The following is an 18,239-nucleotide window of genomic DNA, read 5'->3' as shown; positions in this document are numbered from 1 at the left end:
ATTATACTATATCTTGTTTTCACTTTAAAGGGAGACAACATTTGGTCACATATTGCTTTATTCTGGATCGTGAACATAATCCCAAAGATAGAAATGTAAAAAGGATTATCCATCAAGGCTGGTTTAATAAAATATTCACTTACTTTGGCATTGCTCTACAACTTCTAAATATTCTGACACTTAAAAGGGATTAACAAAAGAAAAATTAAAAGGACTAGTTGCTTCTCGCCAAGACTTAGATGAGAAGATTGATACCACTCCCGGATATGAGAGTGGTATCAATCTCCTCATCTAGCTCTGCAAGAAAGCAAATAAGCATTATGTCCTTCAACTGTTCCATAGTTTGAAGAAATGTGTGTCATTTTTAGAAACCAAACGTCACACCAAAAAAATACATTTGAAACAAGTAATAAAGACAAAATAAAATCACTATTAAGAATAATAAAGTAGAGCGATGTTATGATAGGCAGGAGTGCATAGTTCAGTAGGCAGTCTTTACAATTGAAATGAAACATCAAGTACAATGAATGAACAAGCTTCAGAGTTCATGTTACTCCTACTGTATGTCCAGCATATCTTTGGTTCCTCCTCAGCTCATTCTCTTCGGATCAGCCGAGCCTCTTTATCACACGGGGTTGACGAACTGGTAGACCAGTCTGCGTGATACATCAGGCTTTCGAATGATGCCTTTCTTGTAGTACTGGCGTATGGAGCGACTCAGTTTGTCATAGTTCATAGCCGGGCGGTTCTTCCTCATGCCCCATAGCCTGGCCACGAGAGCTGAGTCTTCTATTTTGAAAATCCCTTTGGACAGAAGAAAGTAAATGTACTCAGTTTGGATTTTGAAGTGAACAAGGGAGTCTGCATTTTTTTTTTGCTTTCTTGCAGAGAGTTAGATGAGAAGACCAATACCACTCTCATGAGTGAGAGACGTATTGATCTTCTCATCTAACTCTTGACAAGAAAACAAAGCATATTTTTCTAAATGTACTACTATTTTTTTAAAGTAACTTTAAAGTCCCCATATTTAGTATTTATAATCAGTATATAGGCCTAAACATGTAATATATTGTTTATAAGACACTATAATGTGGTATCACCCTACCTTTCTCTTTGTTGAGCCAGCGGATGCAGCGGCTGTAGTTGTGAGGCTTGAGGAGCAGGTCTCGGAGGAACTGCCACAGGTGGATGGGCTGGCTGGGGTAGTTACGCATCACATCTGACCAGGAATTATCATCAGCTACTGACGTAGGAGAGATTTACAGAAAGCAGATGTCACTTCTTCAAACCATTGTCTTAGTTAGTTGCATTGCAATCTAGTTTAAAAACAAGAATTTACCGGATTTGCTGACCTCTGGTGGGCCGCGCGCCTTCATTGCTGCAGCTTAAGGAACAGACAAAAAAAGAGACCCAGTCATGTAGCAGTTTACACACATTCTTAAATGTGCTCTTAGTCACACTGCATTTGCTTCACAACTAGTCTTTCCTAATTTGCATAACAGCAGAGTTGATAGGTAGGATAATTTCCCTGTGTCCCTGTTGTTCTTACCAGATCTCCAGATGTCCAGATGAGCATACAGCATGTCTCCAAACTGTGAGGAGTGTTGTCTGAAGTCTGCTTCTGTCATGGAGCACAGACCCCTCCCGCTCAGCTCCTGAAACATCATGCTGACCTGCGGCAGCTTGTGCAGATGCTCGGTCCAGAGGAGCCACTTCTGAACGTCCACACAGTTCCAGTCCAAGGGGTCTGAAGAGGTAAACAGAAAACAGAGAGGCATTTTATTTCACACAGCTCCCCACATGTTCAGACCTTAAATAATGACATTATTTTCACCAATGAAAACATTACACCATCAGTTCAATAGGTCACTAACAAATTCCACAGTTTGACCCATACTAAGGAGTAAAAATCCAGATATCTCCACCTCTGTTGCTTCAATTTTTTTCTTAAATGTGTCACGTATGAAGAGTCCATTCATACGTGACACATTTAAAAAATAAAAAAAAATAAAATATATATATATATATATATATATGGCTATATAAGGCTACAAACATTTTGTAGGCTTATTGCACTTTTGTATTATTGGTCCATTGAATAGACCAATAACAAGAAGGGGAAAAAAAGCATTTGACAATTTGAGAAAAATGTTAAACTGTCATTCAACCGAACCAAAGGTTAAATTATATGCAATATGAGGAATTTTGTAAAGATCAATTAACCAAACAACAACACAAAAACAAAACCTAAACTGTCATTTTAAAGGACAACATGACTGAACAGTCCCAGGGTACTAAACAGCCTGAGGAAACATTTAGACTCACAAACTACACATAAAGTCTGTATTACAATTTGGGGATGTAGATACACATACTAGACCAGCTTGACTCATATTAGGGACAAAAATATATTTCAGCGTCTGCTGCTTTAATTCGGATCATTAAAAAAAGAAAACACAAACACACAAACTCTCTTTTGCAATAATATAGGAACACTAAATTGCTGGCTCAATCTTTCAAATTGAATGCAATTTCAAATTATGAGCTCCCATGAATATGTTTCATACTTTCTGTTATGTAAGAAGCATGGAGCGTATCAAAAGCATATAATCACACATGCTTTATGATTTTAAGGTTCCAGATAAAGACTCCGAGTTTATAAGAAGTGGAGATGATAGTCTGTCAACAGAGAAGTTTGCACAAGGTGGGCCGGGCCTTAGCTCAGGCTATGAACGCTCAACAGCTGTGTCACTCTGGATGTTGATGTGAGAGCAAACAAACAAATGATGGCTTTTTATTAGACTACAATGTCTGCCAACACTCTCTACAGCAGGTTTGTCTATTCAAATGTCTCTCGTTGATAATAATAATAATAATAATAATAATAATAATAATAATAATAATAATAATGATAATAATAATAATAATAATAATAATAATAATAATAAGACATTAACCAGTTCTGTCCTACCTGGTGCAATGTTCAGCAGTTTGCAAGCTGTGTCGACATCCTTCAGCACCTCTCCCACCACCATGGTCTGGACCTGCTCCAGACAGCACTCCTCCACCTGACCCTCCATCCCAGAGGGGGGGTCCTGGGGTTGGCTGGGCTTGGCTTGGTTCGGCTCCGGAGTGCTGGAGGGAGGAGCAGCTAGAGCTGGGGCCTCTGTCATCCTCAGCACCCAGGGGCTCTCTTCTAGGGCTAATCTGTCGTAGTAGGGGAGGTAGACCCCCGGCCATCTGAGCTCAGGCAGCCCCAACAAGCCGCGGGAGGGTTTGATGTCATCCGCCTCGTCCAGCCAGGCCATTGTGTCAGTGTGGGTGTGGCTGATGTAGAAAGGTGAGTGTAGAGGTGCAGTGCAGCCCGTGTGTTCACAGCCTGGACTCCCCATGCTCATGTTTGTTTAACACTGGAAGAAGAAAGCACTTTTTTTCTTTAAAATGTTGTCATCGGCATCGGAATTTACACCCTGCCTGACATTTTCAACAGTGGCATTAGCAGAGTTGCATTGATGCTACCATACCCAAATGCTCAATATTTAAACAGTAGCGATCCTAAAATAAACATTCCATGGTACTTACTTTGCTGGGATGTTAACATAAGGGATCTGTCATCATACCTTGCATAATTTTCAACATCATTCAACAATATCAGAAAGCTAATTACTCCACCTTTTAAATGCAGATAAAGAAAGGGAGATTGAAGCATTGTTTGAAACTCCAACCATAAGTAAATGTGTCATTTTGACTGTAATTCCAAAATGCATGTGATTATGGGAAAGGAGGTGTTACTATCGCAATGTGACACCCAGTGCCTTTTAGAAATACCATGTAATTAACTGCAAAATAAAAGCTTGATAAAATAGAGCATAAAGGGTGGGACACATATAATATGTGGATAAAGGATAAGTAGCTGGAGCGTATTCATCATGGTATGACTAAGAGAACAGCTCACCTGGCTGGGAGTGGTGCTGTATGCCAGTATTTGATTTGACAAAATTATACACCTGTTTCAATTTCAAGTGATATACTTTTGTATCTTTTGAATACATAATGCTTTTGTTAGTTTTGCCTCCTTTCATCCACTGCTACTCTCAGCAGAATATATGTGACATTACAAAAAACAAAAATGCATCCACAGTATCAGCGTATGTTCACACTGATTATGATCATTATGCTAAACGTTATTCTCAGGCTACCTTTTGGTAAACATTGACGGTGAAGTGCTGCACTGACAGAGTGATTGATCTGGTGACTGGTCCTCAGTCTAAAACAATGGCACATGGAGTTTTGTTAACAAAAGAGAGTTATACATAACAAGTAAAGTTATTTGAGTGTGATTGCAGGACAAAAGAGGAGGCCAAGATCACAGTAATGACATCAATAGCTGTTCAATTTGTCTATAGTTAAGGTTTTTGTTTATCTCCAGATTAACCAGAAAGGTCTTCAGAGTTGTAATTCATTGTGTGCAATAATATAAGATTACCAATACAGGATCACCATAAATGTAATAAATGTAAAAATAAAGAGGAATACTTGTAAAAGAAAAAAACTTCTGTGTCTGTGTAAACAAGGAGTATGGCCTAGATATCTGGCCACTCGTCTCTGCTATTATTTCTTCGCCTGCAGGTATTGGCAGTTTAAATGTTTAGCAGTGGTAAAAAAAACTTGCTCTTCTAGACTCTCTCTCTCTCGCTCTCTAAATTCAATTCAATTCAAAGGGGCATTATTGGCATGAAAGTTTGTATAACAATGTTGCCAAAGCATCCAAATACAATTGGTCCAAATATTCAGACAGAACACAATGAATTAACACAATATTAGGAATCTCTCTCTCTCTCTCTCTCTCTCTCTCTCTCCCAAGTCTGTTATTTGTAGACTTATATTTGGAGCTGTGTTTTACACCTCGTTAGCTAGCTGCCAAACTGATATGAGAGGTGATATGAAAGGTTTTGGTCATTCCACTGTTCTTTGGACAAAGGGTGTTTGACAACACACCTTTATGAGCTGTTCTGTCCGTTCAGCAAAATGTCTACATGTGGCTGCCTCTGTATGAGCCTGTGTGTGTGTATGTGTGTGTGTGTGTGTGTGTGTGTGTGTGTGTGTGTGTGTGTGTGTGTGTGTGTGTGTGTGTGTGTGTGTGTGTGTGTGTGTGTGTGTTTGTTTGTTACAACTTAAAGGGTGACAGTTAAAAAGAGAGCGAGAGAGAACAAGTCATTTAAATTGGTAAAAAGTACAAAGTTACACAAATTAGCTTTTATCTTCATGTAAACATGGATTCACTGAATCAGCTTTACCTTTTTGTTCTCTTACAACAGCATGGTTACTGTCATTCATCTCATTATAAATATGCACAAATTAACTGGGGGAAAAATGATTATTGTCTGCATCCCAATTTGAAATACATCACTTTAAATAATAGTTGATGCTTTCAGTGGTTTAGACATCATTATAAAAAAGTTGGAGCCCTAGCTACTGGTAATGGAAGTTGTAGTACTAGGTCTGGTGGCAGAATAGTCAGCTATAGTCATAATAACTGTAGAGGAAATAGTGGGAGCAGAAATACATTAATACATTACCGGTATTACAGTAGTAGCACCGTCTTCAGTGCACATAAAAGTGGGGTAGTAATAGTAATAGAAGAAGTGATTGCAGTAAAGATAAGGGTGAAAAAGTAACAAAAAATGTCTTAAGCATTGTACTCGTATTTTCATTTTATGCTCATTAATATTTAATTTTAGAGTTACTATAGTGACAATAATTACTAGTTACTAGAGTTACCGCTTGCTTTGCATACTACATGTAATCATCTCATAAAATATGAGCCAATCTTCTAGACCAGGGGTCTTCAATGTTTTTTTTAAGCCAAGGACCCCTTAACTAAAAGAGAGATGGAACAAGGACCCCCTACTACATATATTGTACAAAATTAAGTTGCATATTAAACTGGGCCTACAGTAATGTGTAGGGCAGCCTAAAGCCTTTTATACGTTTTTGGTGAATAGAATACTAAGCTATTAAAATAATAATTGTTGGCATGATTTTATAAATCATGTTTTAATGTTAAACATACATGTGGCACAGTGAATCCTTAGGATGAACTGTAGCCTATCTGTGTGTGGCTACCATAGACTGTTAATATTAATGGACAACGCATCCGGTTCCGCGAAGTGCTGCAAATGCGGAAGTGCCTTAAACCTGCATTCTATCTGAATTCCAGCAGGGGGCGACACGTGCGGTTGCAAAAGGAGGTCTATACATAAATACAGTCTATGGTGGCTACCTTAGTGACTACCTTACCTATAGGCCAGTAAGCCTATCAATAATGTTTGTTTTTTTCACTAATAGGTTGATTCATAATTGCTAATTCATGTAAAGACGTTTTCATTTTTGAAAAAACATTAAAAAAAATGAACAATAGTTTGGTGCCCCCCCCTGCAGTAAATCTGAGGACTCCCCCAGGGGTCCCGGACCCCCTGTTGAAGATCTCTGTTCTACACTTAACAACCCAACTGTATAAAATAGCGAAAACTGGCTCCACTTTGACCAGCTACAACATCAATGCATGACCCCCCCCCCCGGACACTGACTCTTAATCCTACATCCTGTCCTCTGCACATTCTATATAACCTGAACTTTTGCACATCCTTCTACATTTTTGTACATCCTGCACTAACCCATACAGCCTCTTTTTTCTTTCGTAATGTTAAATAGTTATATGTATGTATGTGTTATTTGCGTCTGCATGTATTGTTTGTTTATTTTATATTATTGTTTTTATGTACGCACCATAAACCAAAGCAAATTCCTACTATGTGCTACTTACCTGGAAGTAAATATCTTTCTGATTCTGATTCTAAGTATCAATAAACCAATAATATAATAAAGGGTGTGTTGTGTATTTTTAAATTAAGTAAAACTTTGAAAGCAGGACTTTTATTTGCAGTATTTTTTTTTTAAACAGGTCTTTTTTCACAGCAGACATTTGACTTATTGTAGTGACTGATAACATTAACCACGGCTTTGTTCTATTCAAGTGTCCCAGTAAACCAAGGGTGTCAAACTCAGTTTCCCTAAGGGCCACACTGGAAAATGAGAATCACATCGAGGGCCAGACATGTAGAGATTATTGACGTGTTTATTTAAGACTAAGTCAAATATTTTGACTGTATTATTGCATGTCTCATATACTGTAGTCTTCTCACTTACATTTTGGGCCTCATAAAGCCCCTAAAAAGTTTGGCAAAACAGTTTCTCAGCCAGCGACAAATACGTTGGAAAAAAAGCGCCAAAAACAAAGTGGCAAAACATTGAGTAAAGCATAAAAAACGTTAAAACAAAGTGCCTAAAGCATTGAAAAAAAAGCGCATAAACCGCCGGAAAAGGCGTCAAAAATGCAGAAAAAAGTGCACAACATGAGGACCCTGAAAGCAGCGAAATGGAAGTCAGCCATCATTGATTTTATGATTTACACTTGCGCTTTGATTATTGTGACATGTCAAAATGTCTGCTGTAAAAAAGAAAAAAAAAAGGTATTTCTTTTATTTAATATTTATTTGTATAGGGACATAATTTAGGGACCTAGGGAGATTTCAATTCCTGTGCCTAGATGGGCCTTTCAGAATACACAAAACTCAACAGTAAAATATATTTTTTTAAAAGACACAAACTATTTACAAACAATCATACAATAACATCACAATACAACTCAATTACAAGCGCTACGTTCATTTATGATTGCATGACTGTTCCCACTTTAAAAACTGTTTCAACTGAAGTTTAAAATGATTCCAGTCATGATCCATTTTAAGCTCTGTGGGTTCCATATTTTGATCCCCTTTCCGTCCAAATTAGGATTTAGGAAAGGGAACTTTACAGTTCCCCAAAGTATGTGAATACTTCCTCCACTGCTGATAATCAAAGTGGTAGCAGTGTTAGTAGTGTGTACTATCATGTGGTAGTAATAATATTAGTTTGGTAGCAGTAATAGCCTGGTATTATTAGAGTTATTTTTGAGTCTTATTGTGAGCTGCTGCCTTACCTTGTCAGTGTTGGATTCAGTATAGAGTTTCCACTGTTCCTCTGTCTAAGTGTGGACTAAAGTCAAGGTCCTGTGGAGACTGTATCTGTTTTGCCCTCAGGCGAGGATGTGCTGTATGTATCTCTCACAGCTGGATCACTTCTGTCCACTCCGACTATCAACACACCTTGTTTGACTCCTGGTCCAAGCAGCAATAGTTTTACTTATTCAGGACACAGTGCCTTCGTGACATATCAATTCTGAAAGAAAGGGTGTGTCCCAATGAGGGAGGTTGCTCCAAGTGCCTACTTAATAATGACTTGGGGCAGTATTGCAGTATTCACAGAGAGTTCCTTCAGTAAACAGTTTTGTTGAGTTTAACAGCCTGGGGGGAAGCTGTCAGTGAGGGCCCCTTTTTTTTTTTTTTTTTTTACGATAATATTAAAAGTTTTTGAACATAAAACTATTGACTCCAACTTTATCTAATCTAATCCGATCCGAAGTAAAAAAGGTTCACCATTCTGTGTGAAAGGTGAGGAATAATGCATTATTATTTTGGGATAAATCTACAGTTCAGGCCCAGTAGAACTGGGAAACTCACTGCAGAACAAGTGAAATCACTCTTTATGAACTGTTACACTCAACTAAGACTCACTGTCAAGTTGTTCCACTGTTAGAGGATCAGCACACTGTTATGTATATAGCATATAGTATCTTTCCATTGTAGTCAAGATTAAGGAAGACAAAAGTGAATTACTGTGGTGAAAAAATAGTCCCAAACATGTTTATAATCAGTCACCACTGGGCCTTTTGGGATTACATGTATAGGACAGAGATAATTGGATGAAAAGTGACATATAATGGCTAATTTCTGTCATAATGTTTCAGGATTGACTGTAAGAGAGATATCTGGCTTATGGAGAGAGGATCTAATATCTTGCTGTGTGGATAGTGGGGATGGTCAGAGTTGTCTTGAAAGTTTGAAAACTAGTATCAGAAAACTTCAGTAAGTGATACACAGAGGGAGTACAAGAGAGCGAAAGAGAAAGCGAGACTGGGTAAATGTTTGATTAAACAGTGTTTGTGCAGTCGTGTTGAAATATTCTAAAGAAGTGCTGCATGTGTATGCACTCACATCAATCGCCTTCAAAAAGGCCTTTTTTGAAATAGAATTGCAGCTTTAGCAACCTGCTCCCAACCTGTACTCTAGCTTGGGTTGTTGAAGTTAAAAAAAGAGTTAATCCATAAGATTGTTTGAAAACTTACATAAGCTTCTTTTAGTCGGTTGGATCTTTACAGTCACTCAGCAGCTAATCGTACGTCTACCGTGCTACCTTAATACATGTCGTGTGCCTTGCTGTTTTAACATTCAACCTGTGCAAATGTCAAGCAAGTGCTGCTCCCTCAGGCAGTTTGGTTCTGCGGCCTGAGACCCTAATAGATGGTGAGGCACCTTGGATCAGCTGATTTTGATCAGTTAACCTCCAGGCTACCATTTAATCATTAGGCACATCTACTGGCCATGCTCGGTCTCATTCAGGTTTTACTTTTGAACTACAGTTACTGTTCTTATCACTCTCATCATCTTGAAAGTATTTTGACTGCTCACTGACACCAGAAACAAATGCACTGGTCTTGATTTGGCCAAATTCAAACGTAGCAGCACACAGTGTCTGTGTGTCGTCCTGCGGTGCTTGACTGTGTGGAGGGAAGCTACTGAATGCAGAAACCTGGCTGTCTTTTGAAGAACAATATTGAGCATGAGCACGTTATGTCAATAATGCATTTAATAATGCAGTAGTGTCTTGTTTCATGCTTTTAATATGAAAATTAAAATGATTTTTATTTGAATTAGTATCCATAAAGGCCTCTGTAAATCCATAAGACTGACCAAGCCCCTGTTGAATGCACCATTTCCCTAATACAGTGCAAATGCATAAAGATTCACAGCACATTGGGTAAAACTGCTGCATGGCAGTGGGCAAAAACTTATTTTCACTTAAAATGCAATCACATCACTTGCGAATGCAAACAGATTGCAATTTGCTAGATTCAAACGTTACAAACAGTGGACTACATTGCATGGCATGTGTTTTTTGGAACTAGTAGATGTTAAAAAGAAGAAAACACATGGTGAAAATAAGGTGTTCAAAACTGTGTAAAGTCATGACTTCAGATCTATTGTATTGTGGTTTTTTAAGCCTGGAAATTGAAATTGTTTCTGCAGAAACAACATGACACAAAGCCCAAAACGTCAGTTTTCAGTGATAATTTAATCAAACAAACATTCTTCAAACACACAAGAAAAAAAAAAAGCTTTCATCTGTTTGCACTTCCTCACTCTCATAAATGTGCTGTTGTAAGAGTCTTAATGCCAACTGATTCATTCTGCAATCTGGCCAGTGGAAACCTCAGAGAGATATTACACTAAGAACAACATACACTTGATGAATTGGCATTGACAGCAGATACCTTTGACAGCAGGGAGAAACATTTATCATTAACATTTTTGCACAGAGAGCCGCATGACATGTTGAAGTATTGGCTGGTATTGTCATGCTGTCAAAGCTCAGTAACCCCTGGGGCTTACAGTTAGTGCCTCAATAATAAAGGGTGTTTACCTGACGAGGGGGTCTCACACACTGTCTGTGGATGGTAAGATAAAATCACATTGAGTTGACAAACCCTTCAGGACTTAACTGTACTTGTGGAGAAGAAAGGTACACACGGGCCTTGTGATGGAGGTTGCATTACTCAGTGCATAGATCAGCCGATTAGTGCAAGTAAATGTGCAGTAACAATTCTGCGTGACAGAAACAGGTGCAGGTAAGTTTGCATCTGAAATGATCAAACAAATGTTCAAATGTGTTTAAGAAGCTCATCGATGATTAGTGAGAACATTTTGTAGACTCTAATGTAGAACATCATAAGCATTATTTTTAACAATAGACAGGGATATTCAGAACAATAACTACACTTATAAAACTGCCAGTTCGATGCAAATATACAACGTCGAATCTTTGGGTAAATGAATATGTTTCCAAAAACATTATCTTTTTCTACATTCATCAAATACATTCAACTTAATATGATAAAACAGACAGCTTCAAGACAGCTTTAACATTACAATTCAGAGCAGGGTGACAAAGAACAATTCTGTTTTTTTTTTATAATGTGTCATAATGTTGTACTACTGTTCATATGGCTTGAATTCAATGTCTTATGTCATAGTGTGCGTTAATCATGTTGTTGTGTTGTTTAATTTTAATTCAAGCATGTAAAACTAAACTAAATCTTAGCTTCAGATAATAACAGGAAATCTCTAATACTGCATTATTACTAATAATGAATATTATTCTGCTAATATTATTCTAATATTTCATAGATGTTTATATGCAAGTACCAGCAATGTGTGGGGGAAGAAAAAACCCTTCATCATGTTTGACTACAGAAGATATAATAAAATAGTTGGCTCCAGATTCTAGCGTAAGAGAAAAAATGTTTCTGTACAATGATGAAGACTTAACAAATCATAGGAGCTATACTGTAAATAAGAGTTCTGTTTCTCAGTGTTGATTTTATCGTCTCTTATCTTGTTTTTAATGTAATGGCTGACTCCCTCCAGTGGACAAAATTGCATCGCATTTAAAATAGTAGGTAAACGATTGCCCATACTGCACAGGCCATGTTGAGTGAGCCTCAGGTATATTTCTGAAGGATGTGGCTGTTCCCCCTTTCTCTTAAAAAAAAGTGTATATTAAAAAATTAAGGTAAAAAGTAAACAATGATATCCAATAGTTTGTTTCAGATATGCCCATATTTAGCAGAAACTGGAGAATCAGTTGGCAAAATAAATGGCTTTTCCTCCAAAGTCTCTCTTTCAGGTTGCACAATGCACACACACACACACACACACACACACACACACACACACACACACACACACACACACACACACACACACACACACAATTCACAAATACACACTGCTGTCATCATTGTTTCATTTGCACTCTGACAACTAAAAAAAAATCTGAAAAAAAGAGAGACTCAAATCACTCAAAAGACTCATAGCACTCGTTTTTAACTTAGCATTCACACGTGCATACAGTGGGTTGTGGGATGTTGGTTGAGCTGCACGTCGGGAGCGTTGGCCTCTGGTTTCTCAAAGTGTAGCTGGACTTTGCATAAAGTGTTTTTGAATCTCCACACTCTGGACCAGCTACTTATTGGTGTGACAGACTCCAGAGGTTTGGTGCTGCTTCACTGTGACAAGTCCCATGATTTAAGAGTGCCCAAAAGGATAGGGCTCCTGTATACCCTGTAAGGAAGAGAAATGATTTAAAAAAAAAAAAATTTTTAAAACTGACAGGCAGTAGGGCTGCAAGATATGTAGGAAATTTGGCTAAATGAGACCCAAAAAAAAGTGTACAATTCTACTGTCTGAAAAGTGAGTGGGCTCAAACAGCTGCCTCCCTGTCCCTGCCTTCAGTCATTTGTCACTTTCCCCACACCTGTGTGATTGTTTTTTGGGGTTTTTTCCCTTTAAGTAGTGACAGTGGATAGACATGAAAGGGGGGATGACATGCAGCAAAGGGCTGCAGGTTGGATTTGAACCCGGGCTGCTGTAGGACTTGGCCAAGATGGGGCGAATGCTCTTACTGGGTGAGCTAGAGGACGCCCCATGCCTGTGCATTTTAAAGGAACTTTCCAGACCTGCCATTCTCCACCTGTCCACCAGACGTCTTCGAACTTCCAAAACCATCCTTACCTGCTGACACACCTGCCTTTTATTATCTCATTAGTCCGTCAGTGTATGTAACCACCTCACCCATCGTTTACCTTTGCTAGTTTGTCCCGTTCTCCTGTTCCTCTACCTGATGTCTGCTACCTGTGTTTTGACCTGCTGCCTGCCTCACCCCCCCGGGATTTGTTTTCCTTCTCATGTCTGACTGTAAGCTTGATACATTTAAACACTGGTTTAGTAAAGTTCTTGTTCTTTGACCTGTTGTGCCTCAGTGTCTAAATTTGTGGTCTCAATCCCATTGCATTGTACATACATTTGTGACACAACTAAAGCTGGTCTCAACTATATTTGTATATTTTTATACAATGCTAGCAGGTTTGGTTTGTGACCAAATGTCTGCAAAATGACAACCTGAGCTGTGCTTTGTGTTTAGTGCTAACTGGCAAATGTTTGTAAGCTTAAAAGGCTAAACTGACATGGTTAAACATCAGATTTTAGCATCTAGCTCAAATCACCACTGTTTTCCAAGTACCACCTCCAAACCTCTAGTGTGGCTGTAGACTATTCTTGTTTAAAGCTAAGTTTAAAATATTAAATGGGAGTAATGAACTGCTCTGGAGCTTTGTTTTAATATGGTAGCAACCCAATGTATCTAATACTGCAGTCCTGAGCAATGTTTTCTGTGTAAAGGTATACAAAAATTACTTGAATAGTATGATGATTTCAGCTGAATAGAAACTTAGATTAGATATTTATCCCATCTATGATTGGGGGTTACTTTCAACTTGCACAGAGAACTTGAGAAATATCTTACACTTAACTTTGTATTTATAGATTAGATGTAACATGTTTATTTTGTTTATTATGGAAAGCTTACAGGTTTTGAAGTTGTTCTGTCATTTGATCGTTACGTCACTGATGATGGAAATTTACCCCGACCATGATTCACTAGTATGGAGAATCTCCCTGCCCTTTGAAGTGTCTTACCTGGTTATAAGCGACTACTGATAGATTGCTTTGTAGACTGTTTGCAACAATATCCACAGAGTTGTGTGAAAGTCCATTCTGCTCTTGCTGCAGCTGGTTAGGGCTTCCCTGCCAGTGTTCCTCTGCGACCCTGTGACCGCTGGCATCGTGGAGGCTGTTGTTGTTGCTGTTGGGGCACTTGCTCTTCTCTGGCGAGGCGAAGGGGTTGTAATCTCCTTCCAGGCTGCGGTGAGGCTGAGTGTTGAACTCCGCTTGAAAAGAGGAAAGCTGCTGTGTGACGCCAAGGAGGCCTCCAACCTCCACACTCAGGATCACCCAAATGACATCTGTCAAAATAAACAAACAAGATGTTATAATATACAAAGCCACTACCAGGGTTTCTTCCCCCCATTGTATTGCAAGCCTGGCCTAAGCCACTAGGAATTATTTTGTAATGTATTTTTAAGATATTTTGTAAACTACAGTTACAGTGGGGCGGCTCGGTTGGAAACGTAGACGTAGTCATATTTTCAAATCTCCCGTCAGCTTTTAGCACTGACAAGACAAGAAAGACTTTATTAATCCCACACTGGGGATTGGGGCCCTATGGAATCTTTCTTATAACTTTTTTAAATCCTCAATTTTGCATTGAATCAGTCTGTGACTGGCCCCAGCCGGGCCCTCGTCGGAAAAAAAAAAGACCCTTGCCCTACGTACAAAAAGATTATATTACCATTCTGAAAATTCCAAATAGCCTCTGAAACATGTAAAATAAAATTAAGCTGCACCACAAACCCACAGTATCCTCAAAGATTCAAAGTGCTCCAGGTCGGCAATTCTTTTCTCTTTTAAAGCCATAAGGAGACTGATGGTGTTAAGTGAGGAATTATCATTGTGAACACCTAAATGAAACATTAAGGCCACGTATAATTTTTAATAGAGTATCTCTGCTGCTTAATTTGTAACTAGGCAAGTCTTGAGGGACCTCCTGTTGGATCCATCATCCTACACGTTGAACTTGCAGGAGGACATAAATCAATTTAATTAATGACTCTTAATTTAATTTGTGTGTGTGCTGATAGAATGGCCATTTAATCTTTTAATAGTTTTCACTGAAGGAAAAGCATACAAAATGATCTAGGACTTTATCTTCAGTAATGACACAAGTACTGCAGTACTCTGCTGTATATTTGCGTGTCGGCAGCTCATTTCAAATCATGATTAATACTATTAAACTGCTGATTATTCTCTATAAAAAGTCTTAAAAAGCCCAAGGTGACCTCGTTTGTCTTTCTTTCCTCACCTCCATAGTAAAGTCCGGTGGCTGTGCACATTCTCCACTGGCCCTGGTACATGCCAGGAGACGCAGGGCTATGCATCTGCACACTAACATCAGCCATTTCCTGAGGGTCTAGAGACCGCACCATCACCATGTTTACATGCCCAAACTGATCTCCTCCGACATACTTCAGACAAACCCCGGGAGGCCATGACTCTGCACCTGGAAGACACACAGAAAATGATGCTGAACTCGGCATGACATGTCAGTGTTATTATTTTTCATTTACATCTGATGTCAGCTCTGTGATTCATCTTATTATTATTATTATTATTATTCCAGCAGAAGTACCTGTGTTCTGTACTCTCCAGGTCTTTGTGAAAGGAGTGTCTGGTGGAACTGATTCGCCCTCACCAATCGTCACATCGCTCACAAAGGACATGCACGGTGCACTGATGTTGGGACTCTCAAAGTCATAGTAGGCTCCGATGGCTGCTTGTAAATTCCTGTGACAAAAGAAGGCAGAAATCCAGGTGATCAGTACAAACATATACTGGAGAATAACGTGATTTGTGTAGGGGAAACCCCATGATTCAACAGCAGTTTGCACAGATATGACATTTATATGGGGCTGAAGTCCTGTCCCATTTACTAGCTGGCCTCCCGTCCACTAATATCCTGAGGTTAATTTCAACATTTTCATCAAGATAGAATAACAGTTTTTTGCAAGCATTAAATAACATCATATCTTGGGTTGCAACTAAGGATAATTTCATTATTTATTGATCTGCTGATTATTGTTTTAATTAAGTAATCATGTCAAACAGTGAAAAATGCCTGTCACAATTTCCTCAAGCCAAGGGTAACTTCTTCAAACTGCTTGTTTTGTCCAACCAACTAAAACCCAGATATATTAAAACTACAATCACATTTACTCTTACTTTGTTTATTGTTATGCACCAAAACTGCTTGTATGTGAAAATCTACTTGGCAATACACCTGATTCTTATTCTGCCATATGACAAACGATAAACCAATTAATATACTGTATATATCAATGAATTGTTTCAGCCCTAAACATATCCCATGAGTCATATTGGTATATTGTACCAATGCTAACAGAAAAAAGAATCAATCAAGAATCAATCAAAAATCCTACTACTAAGGGTCTGGGAGTAAATCTGGGTCTCTGACAAAACATGAAATTCATTCTACAAGAGATTGTGATATTTTTTTGTCCTACTATATATACACAGTATAGCATCCGTTTGTGTTTTTTTGACTGTGCATATACCGTAGATTGCCGAACAACTGAGATGTCTGCAGACCAGACAGACTGCGAATAGGTGCTTTCCGTGACATGCTGGTCATCCATAAACCAGCAGTTTTTATTTTTAGAAAGCCCGTTGCAGAGGGGTTATTACACGGCATCACGTGTTGCTACTACAGCCCGCACTGCCCATAGACACCCTGTTATCTTCCACAGATCTGCATTGGCTTAATACTGCATAAGCGCAGAAAGATGTATTTAAGGGAAGAATTCAATATGTCCTTTCTGTACCTAACCTATTACCGTTTCATTTTCTAAATAGTCACCGGAAGTCGCATTTTAAAGCTCCAAAAATGCAATGCAACTGCAGTTTGAAGTATTCTCACTACGTAAAACATACATATTAATACATTTTGTCCAGGCATGGTGAGGTAAAGATAAGGTTCGCCAGGCTTACACAACTAGCTAGCTACTGTGTGAGCTTTGAGCAACACGCGTCGGAAGGTTGCGTAATAAACGTTATCGATCCCCGCTGTGGTTGTCGTCAAGGAATGAGACATAACGTCAACGTTTGATCATCTTGGCTATCTAACACAATAGGCAGTTAATAGCCTGAATAATTTGTTATAAACGTTTAATTATCCGTTCAGTTCGGTGACTGCTAACGTTACCTGGTAGCTAGCTAGTATGCAACGTAGCTTTGCATGAAAGTGGTGACCAACCTAACGTAGAACTCCCTTTAGCAGCCTGAACAACATTTAGCTACATAACAACATAGTTTCATGTATTTTCACTCAAATGTCGCACCCGCTTCCATGCGAACTCGTGTGTTAACTACAGTTTTTTTTTATCTTATACTATAATAACATTTTTTATCACAATAGCCGCTTAGCTACCCTCCACTGTGTTCCTGACAGTCAATCAAAAGTCGGAGACACGGTGACTCAGCTAACGCTAGTTACGTTACTACAACGTCGTTATCTGTCATTGTACCCACGTTTACATACTTAACGTAAACGCTATAACTCTGGCACAGTGAAGGATAACACTTCCTATGATTTACCAATTAAATATATTTGTACGGTGGGTAGAAAGCTAGCTAGTGTGCAGTGTCTATTATATAACATTCACCACACAGCAGGCCAGACGAGTCCTCGAGCTCACCAGTTGGTCATGTCCAGAAAGAAGGCGCATCCGGCGGGGTTTAGCTGAAACCCAAGGAGCCTCTGGAATTCCGATATTAGGATATCTTTGTCTGTTGTACCCATGCAGCTAAATTTCTGCATGAGCTCCTGGTCCAGGTCCAGGTCCAGTTCCATGCTCTCCATCTCAGATTCGCCCGGACAGAGACAGGGCTTCGCTCCTAATTTAGTCCGAGGCCTCGACTTGTCATAACAAACTCAACAACAGGGCCGAGTGCGCATGTCACATGATTGTGTTTTGTGCCTCAACCTATGAGCCACAGGCCTGGTGTAGGAAAGAAAACATTGACCTCTACTTGAAATAATATTCATACTAATGTGTAGTTATAAATTAAAGTAATGATTATGTTTAATTAACTGTAAGCCTGAACCAATTCAACGTTATATATCAATAATAACTCTATAAATCATAGAGTAATAATAGAATAACTATACTAAATCATATCAAGGGTATTGTGAAAATGGCCATAAAAGATGGTAATATTTCTGCCATTGGCCCCCATAAAAAGTTGTGTTAATTGTTTCTCTGGCAATATTATATTTCTACACAGGTAAATGAGCAGTGGGATATGTATAGCTTGTTCTATGTGTTCTGTTCTATACTTTACATGGTCAGATTAACCTGTTTTGGGGCTGGGGGCAAAAAGTTGCTGTTGGGCCCCTGTTGCCTTCATGTTTCCATCAAGCACAGTGCACACAACACTCTAAAGATGGCAGTACTCTTATACTGGAATAACTACAACTTCCAAAGCATG

General features: G+C 38.8%; 2 protein-coding genes across 4 annotated transcripts; both read right to left on the bottom strand.

Moving 5' to 3' along the window:
* Window positions 1–50: 50 nt before the first annotated feature.
* Window positions 51–8,216, bottom strand: LOC144520339 (SAM pointed domain-containing Ets transcription factor-like). 2 transcript variants are annotated; one of them, XM_078254010.1, is made up of 6 exons: window positions 8,042–8,216; window positions 2,972–3,410; window positions 1,550–1,747; window positions 1,340–1,384; window positions 1,106–1,243; window positions 51–804 (listed from the first exon to the last, which is right to left on the bottom strand). In XM_078254010.1, exons 2-6 carry the CDS (start codon window positions 3,396–3,398, stop codon window positions 626–628), a joined length of 987 nt encoding a protein of 328 aa, XP_078110136.1. In that variant the 5' UTR covers window positions 3,399–3,410; window positions 8,042–8,216; the 3' UTR covers window positions 51–625. The 2 variants fall into 2 exon arrangements, with proteins under 2 accessions (XP_078110136.1, XP_078110137.1); XM_078254011.1 differs by having other exon boundaries at window positions 1,106–1,240.
* Window positions 8,217–10,274: 2,058 nt separating this feature from the next.
* Window positions 10,275–17,699, bottom strand: LOC144521139 (protein ILRUN-like). Of its 2 annotated transcripts, XM_078255494.1 has the most exons (5): window positions 17,447–17,699; window positions 15,364–15,518; window positions 15,037–15,234; window positions 13,755–14,080; window positions 10,275–12,341 (listed from the first exon to the last, which is right to left on the bottom strand). In XM_078255494.1, the coding sequence occupies exons 1-5, from the start codon at window positions 17,608–17,610 to the stop codon at window positions 12,306–12,308; spliced, it is 879 nt and encodes a 292-aa protein (XP_078111620.1). In that variant the 5' UTR covers window positions 17,611–17,699; the 3' UTR covers window positions 10,275–12,305. The 2 variants fall into 2 exon arrangements, with proteins under 2 accessions (XP_078111620.1, XP_078111619.1); XM_078255493.1 differs by lacking the exon at window positions 10,275–12,341 and having other exon boundaries at window positions 13,701–14,080.
* Window positions 17,700–18,239: the final 540 nt, after the last annotated feature.

Source organism: Sander vitreus, chromosome 7, assembly GCF_031162955.1.
Source record: "Sander vitreus isolate 19-12246 chromosome 7, sanVit1, whole genome shotgun sequence".
Lineage (NCBI taxonomy): Eukaryota > Metazoa > Chordata > Actinopteri > Perciformes > Percidae > Sander > Sander vitreus.
Note: the sequence above shows the minus strand (reverse complement) of the source record. Positions and strands in the feature narration are given on the sequence as shown.